This window comes from Anneissia japonica, unplaced genomic scaffold (genome assembly GCF_011630105.1).
Source record: "Anneissia japonica isolate Jap-2015-1 unplaced genomic scaffold, ASM1163010v1 scaffold1239_len605302_cov174, whole genome shotgun sequence".
NCBI lineage: Eukaryota > Metazoa > Echinodermata > Crinoidea > Comatulida > Comatulidae > Anneissia > Anneissia japonica.
The window spans coordinates 518,412-528,220 of record NW_022748776.1 but is presented as its reverse complement, the minus strand read 5'-3'; the positions used below and the strand labels follow the sequence as shown (position 1 = coordinate 528,220).

General features: G+C 35.4%; 1 protein-coding gene across 1 annotated transcript; it reads left to right on the top strand.

The window, feature by feature from the left end:
- The first annotated feature begins 513 nt into the window (after window positions 1–513).
- On the top strand, window positions 514–8,167 carry LOC117120968 (cyclin-dependent kinase 9-like). Its single transcript, XM_033266071.1, has 4 exons — window positions 514–718; window positions 5,134–5,215; window positions 6,525–6,615; window positions 6,722–8,167. Exons 1-4 carry the CDS (start codon window positions 612–614, stop codon window positions 7,576–7,578), a joined length of 1,137 nt encoding a protein of 378 aa, XP_033121962.1. The 5' UTR covers window positions 514–611; the 3' UTR covers window positions 7,579–8,167.
- The last annotated feature ends 1,642 nt before the right edge of the window (window positions 8,168–9,809 follow it).

Sequence of the window (9,809 nt, the reverse complement as noted above, 5' to 3'; positions counted from 1 at the left end):
GGGTAATATCTTATCACATAAAAACTATATTCAAAACATTGGTAAGTATTTACAAGATGACCATCGCATTCTTTGAAGGCATCCAAAATACTTTACTGGTGATCGTTATGTTTCAACGAAACAACATGTAATTTGTTTATCATTGCATGCCACTATCATAATTATACTGGTAATAACATTTTTTTAAATTTATTATTACACATTCATTGGAGTGTTTACATATCCATTGGAGTGTTTGCATATTCATTGGACTGTTTGCATATTCATTGGAGGCTTGTATATTCATTTTTTTGGTAATTCGTTGGACTGTTTGTATAATCATTAGGCGTATTCGACTGGTCTGTTTTGAGCAGCTCTTTCTACTCAAACTGCACATGTTGTATTCGACTGGTCGCACGAGCATGCAGCACGAACTCCTCACAAGAGCGGCTCGAGCTCCTCGCTGTTTTTTAACGAGCACACTCCGTGCTTCTCGGAAAAAGACCAGTCGAATACGCCTATTGTGTTAAAGGTTGCCCTATTGGCGTTCCATAGCTAAGCGGAACGAATTGGGAAAGGAGAAGCAAGAATATTCTCTCTTGTTTATTTTGTGCTAATTGAATAATTGATTAATGTCTTCGAGTGCTCTGAATAACAAATACGACTCCGTAGAGTTTCCGTTTTGTGATGAGGTTACAAAATATGAAAAACTGGCGAAAATTGGCCAAGGAACGTTCGGGTAAGTGAAACAAAAATCTAGCCTAGCTCCTCCTAGGACCTAGGTTAGTTAGGGGGCTGGCATGGAAGTGACCTCCCGGATCCGGCCATCATTACTGCTGTAGGCTTAGGCTAGGCCTATAGCAAAACCTTGGTTCTTTTTGCACTTTATGTTAAGCGATTTTCCTAGACCTAGACACAACTAAAGAGCTAAAACTTGCTGTAGGCCTAATATTGATGAAAGATCATCGAAAACTGGTGATACCGACTGGAAAATTTAGAAGTTTAAACTCTTTATAATAATAATAGTCAGCCTCCTGTAACCTGTTTAATTATAAGCCTAGCCTAGTAGTAGTAGTAGTCTAGGCCTAGCTAGCCTAGCCTGTAGGCCTTGGAGTAGCTTAGACCGTCATAGGTTTGTAAGAATGTAGGCTAGTGATGATGGTAGATTCATTCCACTGTATAGGGCTGACAATTGTTGGTGCAGTTTTTTGAAGTGCAGCACACGATGATTTTCTTTAATCGATTCTGATGGTAGACTGAGACTGCTCTGACGGAGACAGACTGTACCTTACTGTACATACTGTATCATTGTTATTACACAAGTGTAATTGCCTGTATTTTTTGTATGATTTATAATTTTCCCCTACGGGTACGGTATATATCCGAACAGTGCTATTTGAATTTTTGGACACTCTAATACAGTATATCTAGTGCAGGGGATTTCCCCCACCCCGGGGAGAAAACCCCAATTCGTCAGGGAGAAAAACAAATATTTTTATTTTCTACATATTAATAGACTCTAAAATCAATTATATAAGCCTTTGATATCCCTCAATTGTCATTTTTTGGGGGAGGGGACTTCCCCACCACTTTCACAAGGTTTTAGCCATGCCCAACCATGCCCACTTTGTTCTCGTCTGGGAAATCAGCCACTTCGTCAGGGACCTTGGACCCCAGGGGGCCGATGAAGAATACCCATGAAGCCTTGAAGTCTTTTGACCCGCTCTATATTTTCATTCCTTTCCTTATTTGTTTGAAATGTTATTCAAATAATAATACTACTACTGTCAGCCTAAAAGTACAACAAGCCAACAAATCACTAGTGACTCAATTCAATTTTTATTGCTACATATACGGTAAAAGTCATGTATTGTTTATATACGACCGACACAATACAAAGGGAATAAGACTATCATAATATACTTAATGCTTAACTTAGCTTCTGAATTTGCTAGGACATGTGGAAACTAAACTCTAATCACGAAAAGTCGAAAATAAATAAATAATTCTAAGAAGTGGAAATTTATAGGTGAAAAAGATATTTCAGAAGTTGAAACTTATAAATAACTTGGTACCCACATCTCGCGAAGCATCTCATCATCTCATCATTTTCATATTGACCAAACATTAAATTAAGTTAATAGAATTATCGCCAATATCAAATCAATTATTGACCGATTTGATAATTTTAGAATATTTTATGGCGACATTCTATGGAAAACTATTGCCCTTCTAACGTTAAATTGTGCTTCTTCTGTCTGGGTTAGCAAAAGCAGGAAAGATCGATAAACTTGAATCGCTCCAGTTGCAAATGGCTCGGTTTATAGAGTACTACTGTACAGTGTTACGTTACATGTGATACTACTCCGTTGCTATCGTTGGAAAATGCGTTCAACCAGTCTCCATTTTCTCCACTGACAAACCATTGATCCCAATTTCTAACGTAATTTAATTAAGATGTTGTATCTTACTTTTTGTTTGTAAATTTTAATTGAGGATTAAATGTGTGTTCGATAACTAATATAATGCGAGCTTTTGTGTTTTTAGTACATTTTGATGGTAAAATATTTGATTTTAAGATGCCTATTCCAGAAAGCCTATGCAGGCATTCAGGCGTAATGAATGGTAAACCAACGTCTGGTTGGCAACAGAGGACGCTACCTGACGTTGTGACGACACGACTGTGGTACTCTATACTACTGTAAGCTAATAGAAACACGCCAAAGGAGGCTCTAATGGGGATTTGTGGGTTCCTATTAAGGTATCCTTACAGTACTTTACAAATAAATAGGCTTCTTATCAGTTACTGGTGAGAATTTTTTAGTGTGTTAAACCATGGTTAACTTAAAATTACTGTACACTGTTTTCTTGTATGTTATACCTGGTTTAGGCTTGCATTGGAGAATAAAACATGTTGTTTGCCATTTCCACCGTCTTTTAACATAAGTCATACATATTTATTATAATTTCAGTATTAGGATATTTTATTTATTTATTTTTATTTATTTTATTCGTATTAACCAACAGTGATAACTGCCACTAACAGCTTAAAATACATACAAGTAGCACATGTAAAAGATGTAAATTTAGATATAAAAATACATTAAGAAGTACTAACCTAACAACATTTAAACTTTCAAAAAATGGTAGTGTTTATTAAATTTGCCAACATCGATATTATGCTGGTCTATTTCTCTGATTAGCTAATATGAGTTATAACGTCATCAAACCAAGACCGCTGCGAACGAAGGATCAAGAAAGAAACACAAAACCCAAAACACCATGGCTGATGATTTATCTACAGTATAGGCTAGTGATATTTTTTTGGATGTCGAAACAAAAATCAAGAATTTGAAGAAAATCAGAAAAAGATAAATATCAAGGCATTGGCGAACAGAGAGAGAGAATCCTAGTTCTGACAGTGACGACAGACGATTGGGCTTAGTAGTAGCAAAGAGTATAAAACTGCAAGAGGTCCGACTGCCGGGGATTGTTTGGAACGCAATCCTATTTCAAAAAGTACTACCCAAAAGGGGCGTGGCCTTTAAAAGAACGTAAAGTGCGTTCATATCGTGCTGCGCGTCTATATAATGTATGCTGGAATTCGAAACGCAGCACGCGTTCGATACGAATGCCTTTTACGTTCTTACGAAGGACACGCCCCTTCATGGGAGTACTTTTTAAAGTTCCATTGCCTGTGTACAAAATAAGGGCAGTTGGACCTCTTGCAGTTTTATACTCTTTGGTAGTAGACCTAACTTCTTGCCAGCCGAGGGCAGGCTAGAAAAACTTAGATCTATTCAACCGCCGCGACTTAGTCTACTGATGATGAGAGACTTATTCCATTGTAGAGCGGACAATTGGTGGTGCAGTTTTTTTTAAGTGCAGCACACAGTGATCGTCTTTAATCGATAGACTGCTCTGACTGAGACAGACTGTACATCCTTACTTTACAGTACATCATCATTGATATACACAGTGTAATTATTATAGCCGTATTTTTTGTAGGATTTTGTAATTTCCCCCTACGGGTACGGTATATATTCAAACAGTACTATTTGAATGTCCTATGTGGGGGGGCGACGGCGGCTAGGGTGGACCACAGCGAAAAAATAGAAACTGCAATCCAACCGGCTACTCCCACTGCTCCAAGTTTTGTACATTTTTTGCATCCCTGCATCCTCCACCCCAAATCATAATATTGGATACATTGACGATGAGTAAAAGAGAGAAAAGTTATCTTGATGGAAGGTTAAGCTCTGTCCAGACTAATACCGTACTCGCGCGAATACTTAAAATATTTTTGGCTCTTTTTGAGGGGCGCTTATTCAAACAGGGCACTTATGAAAACAGAGTGGAAATTGAGGGGGCTCGTATGGAAATACTGTAGATAAAAATTTAAGGGGTGCTTATAGGAAATTGGAAAATTCAAGGGGCACTTTTTTAAAAATAAAATGAATGGTTTTGGTGAAGAAAAGGTAATCGTCGAGAGAGAATGGCTCATGACCATAATATTGGGGGTATTTACACAACAGCAGATGAAATTAGTGGTGGTGTTGGTGGTGGTGGTAAGAATGTTGACCATCTGCCAATTCAGATTAGCAGGATCATTGCAGGGTTTTTTTGCTTAGATACGAGAGAGATGAGGTCAGTTTATTTTTGTTGACTGAAAATAGGCCATACAGTATTTAAATTTTTAGATATTAAATACTGTAGTTCTAAATCCAAAAGTGTAGCAATAAAAAAAGCCGGGATTCTAAAGATGCATCAAAACTGAAAACCATGCTAAACTTAATGGAGACTAATAGACCGATAGATGGACTGACCGACAGTGCTAAGATAAATGCGAATAATTAATGCAGAAAATTAAGTTGGTGATGTACTGTACTGTATGATTGAAGTTTTTTAGGAATCAACGGGCGTTTATTCGAGAGGGGCGCTTATACAAACGGAGCGCATATTCACACATGTACGGTACCCATATATAGTCATGATGTGCCTATATATAGTCATGATGTGATGTCATCATGCCCATATTGAGGCACGTCGCATGTTTTTGTCAAATAAAATTTGATAGTGTGAGCAGGGCTTTAGTTTACTATTTCATTGTTTTGACAATTGCTGTTTTCTCATTAATTGTTTATTTAATTTCAGAGAGGTGTTCAAAGCAAGGCACAAAAGGAACAGAAGAGTGGTGGCACTTAAGAAAGTCCTTATGGAGAATGAAAAGGAAGGAGTATGTATTTCAAATTTAAACTATTCAGATTTAAAATAATATAAAATAATTTGCATTTGTCCGTAACTGGAAAATAAGTTGTTTGTTTCAATATGAAGTGCACATAATCGATGAGGTTTTCTTAAAGAAAACAAAGTAATATTTGAAATTGTGCACTTAAATTTGTGCGAAAAAATGCTACTTGTAGATAGTAAAAGAGGTGTGCAAAATTTTAGCTAGTACCCCATCAATACATTGGTTGTATAGTTGTATGGGACTGGTACATTAAGGAGGGGATGAAAAAAGATACTGGTAGTGAATGTGCATGAATAATTTCAGTGTTGTCCACTTAGCCTTAATAATTACAATATTAATCTTATAATTATTTTAAAAAAAATATTATACTAATAGCACACTTTTTTTTATCAGTGGCAGTAAAATACAAAAATTACATTAAATTACAAATACATTAGACTGAAATACACATGAACAAAGAAACAGAACACATAAACTGTGTTTACTTGACTGGGGATCAGCAGCTTACTGTACCTTATCAAGTGATCTTCCCATGTGAACATCAAAATACAGTAAATGAGACATAGGCCAGTGCAGAGTAGTCAGTTTTGTCCACTTGACCTTACATTGTGTGATATTGTCCACTTAACTATATGTTTGAGAAGTGATGATTGGGGTTGTCCACTTAACCATACATGTGAGAAGTGAAGATCAGTGTTGTCCACTTAACCATACCTTTGAGAAGTGATGATCCGTGTTGTCCACTTAACCATACCTTTGAGAAGTGATGGTCTGTGTTGTCCAATTGACCATACCTTTATGAGGTGTTGGCCAATGTTGTCCACTTATTGTTACATTTATGAGGCATACTTTAAATTATGTACCTCCATCTCAAAATTTTGTTTATTATTTTTAAACAATATTCATACCTTTGAGAAGTGATGATCATTAGTGTCCACTTTACCATATATTTAGAAGTGATGATCAGTGTTGTCTAGTTGACTATACTGTACATTTGAGAAGTGATGATCCGTGTTGTCCACTTAACTATACCTTCAAGAAATGATGATCTGTGTTGTCCAGTTGACCATACCTTTATGAGGTGATGGCCAATGTTGTCCACTTATTGTTACATTTATGAGGCATACCCTAACCTTAACCTTAAATAGATGATGGGATAGTTATGATAATTAGTTGGGTATACTTTACATTATGTACATCTATCTCAAAATTATGTTTATTTCTTTAAACAATATTTACATACAGTATCAATTAACATACCATTTGTTCAATGATGTTTTTTTCTACTCTATAGTTTCCAATAACTGCATTAAGAGAAATAAAGATCCTACAGCTTCTCAGGCACGAAAATGTTGTTCACCTGATTGAGATTTGCCGAACAAAGGGTGAGTTTACATTCAGTTATTAATCTTTCTTTGATGAATGATCTACAAACACTATCAATTTACAATTATGTTGTGAAGTGTTAACAAGTATTATTTTTCATTTCAGCAACTGCATTTAACCGTTTTAAAGGCAGTATATTTCTTGTATTTGAGTTCTGTGAGCATGATTTAGCTGGGTTGCTAAGCAATGCAAATGTCAAGTTCTCATTGGCTGAGGTAAAGGAGGTTGTGAAGCAACTACTTAATGGACTTTATTATATTCATAGCAACAAGATCCTACATAGAGACATGAAAGCTGCAAATATTTTGATAACAAAGGAAGGAAAGTTAAAATTAGCAGACTTCGGACTTGCCAGGGCTTTCAGCCATGCCAAGCCTAGCCAACCCAACAGATACACTAATCGTGTTGTAACGCTTTGGTATCGACCACCGGAACTGTTACTGGGAGAGAGGAATTATGGCCCACCCATTGACATGTGGGGTGCTGGGTGTATCATGGCCGAGATGTGGACACGCAGTCCCATAATGCAAGGCAACACAGAGCAACACCAGTTAACTTTGATTTCTCACTTGTGTGGGTCGATCACACCTGACACCTGGGCTGGTGTTGACAAACTAGAATTCTTTTCAAAACTTGAACTTCCTAAGGGACATAAACGAAAAGTAAAAGAACGTCTCAAAGCGTATGTGAAGGATCAGATTGCATTGGACCTTATCGACAAACTCTTATGGCTCGATCCAGCCAGTCGTCTCAATAGTGATGACGCCCTTAATCATGACTTTTTTTGGTTAGATCCAATGCCATGTTCTCTCTCCAAGATGTTGTCAATACATACACAATCAATGTTTGAATTCTTAGCACCTCCCCGCAGACGAATCCAGCAGCAAGCTCATGCAGCCCCATCTCGCAGGCCCGCTAATCTCCCCCAGTCACATGATCAAACATTTGATCGAGTATTTTGAGCTAATTTGCATTTCTCTAGGTACTTCTCTTTACAATTGTAAAATTAATGGGCATACTGCATTACAGTAGCTCAGTATTAAATTTTTACATAAATTAGTCAGCAACTGCTATCTTTTTATACTACTGTGTACTCATTTTTATAATTAAAAGTAGATAATAATGTAGAATTACATGTTTATAATAAAAGTTTATGTATTCTGTATACAACTTTACCAACTTTATCTTAATAATCATCTATTAACAGCTGGCCAAAAATATTGTGTTAATTAAATACATTTAATTTGGTCAGTTTGATTTGGTTAGTCAAATTTTCTGTAAGTCTAGGCCTAATTCTTATGTTCATGGCCAAGTATTGTTTTAACCACCATATGTTTTGGCTGATAAAGTGGTAACCTTTTGTTGTGCATTTAGTGATTGACTGAAGCAAGTTTGATTCACTGCTGAGTGCTAATGACATTGAATTGTAAAAAAGAACCCTGCTACCCTATATTATATATTTTGGGTCAAGCTTACGTAACAATTTTTTTTTTTTTGCCTCATATCCTGTATCTATGTATATATATATAAAAGGCGTTGAAACAAGGAATTGAAGCATGTATATACATATATATATTATATATGTATATACACACACACATATATATATATATATATATATATATACATACTAATATATATACATATACACACACACAATTGTGGTATAAACTCATGCTTTTGTGTGGCATGTGTGTACTCCTGGACCTGTACTGATTGGTTGGTTAATTTTGACAATCTGTAATGGTCTATCTTGTTATGATATTATTTACAGTACTTCCGTGAGCAAATTCGCTATCAAGATCCTCAACGCAAAACGGTCTTAACTAGAATAGAGAAACGATTAAAAAAACACCAGCACCCATTGATCAGTACCATGTCCAACATTGTGTTGTCATCAGTTAATTACTGATACGGTCAGTTGGTGAACACATTGGTGTGAAAGTGGCACAATTTGTTAATATTTTTTATTTTGAAAAGCCTGGATTTTACTGTTATTAATATTGTCTTTTTAGTTGATTATTTTATTGGTCAGTGAATAATAAAAATCAATGGAATAATACGTACAGTATAACATATTGTATCTTTCCAATTATTTACTACTTAAGGTATAGTATTGTATATATATATATATACAGTATATATGTAATACACTTAAAAATATAGGAAATGTTACAAGTGAAGAGATGAACTGTCTTGCGTTAATGTGTGTAAAAATCGTCCCAACCAGAATTTAAACCAGAAATCTGCTGTCTGCAGATATCTTAATCAACTGGACCATTAAGGCTGTTGTTTGAAGTTCGAATCCGATTGTAGGTGATTGAATACAACACACACTACTAGTATTTGATGCCCACACATGAAACTGCCGATTGATTTGATATAATATTGACAGGCATAACAAAGATTTCTCGTGCTGTGTTGGAAAATAAAGGTGTCATCATCACGATCATTAACATCATAGTTATATTCAGAAATTATCAAAACAATAGCATCACTTTCAAGATTTGATAGGTCGCACTTTTTTTTATTTATTTATTTTTATATCCTGTTTACAAACATAAGGCATACATATTTCTTCCTTAAATTATATAAATTTAAAGCATTTATCAATTTCATTACTACTCTGTTTACATTTATCAATAACATTTTATTATATTTCCTCTCCCCCTAGTGCTTTTGGCAAAATCATTTTGCTAAATAAAAAAACAAAATTTTATTATTTTTTTTTCACCCTCCGAATTAAAAAGTTCACTAAACAAAGTATTAAAAGTGTCTCGGCACCACAAAGATACAGGACATGCAACTTCTCAGCTCCACTGGCATAATGTTGCCATATAGCAATGAGCCAATGCAAATACACATTTATTTATTTATTTCATAATGTACTGTATTGCATGGACACATATCCAACAGGGCACTTCTCAATTACAGTGCTCAAACAGAATTGGAAAGCAATCATCATAGCCACTAAGCTGCACCTCAATATTAAACCATGTTTATGTTTTGGCTTATGTATTAGCTATTACTTTAAGAACATAAATGGTGTGTTTTCAGAAAATGAAGAATACTGTATGTACAGTTGAACTAGCCTAAGTGGAATCCAACATGGCATTGAACAATTGTTTGACTTGCATAAAATTCGACTTAAGCCTACAGATTGTTAATTAATGGAAAACAATTTGGCATGTAA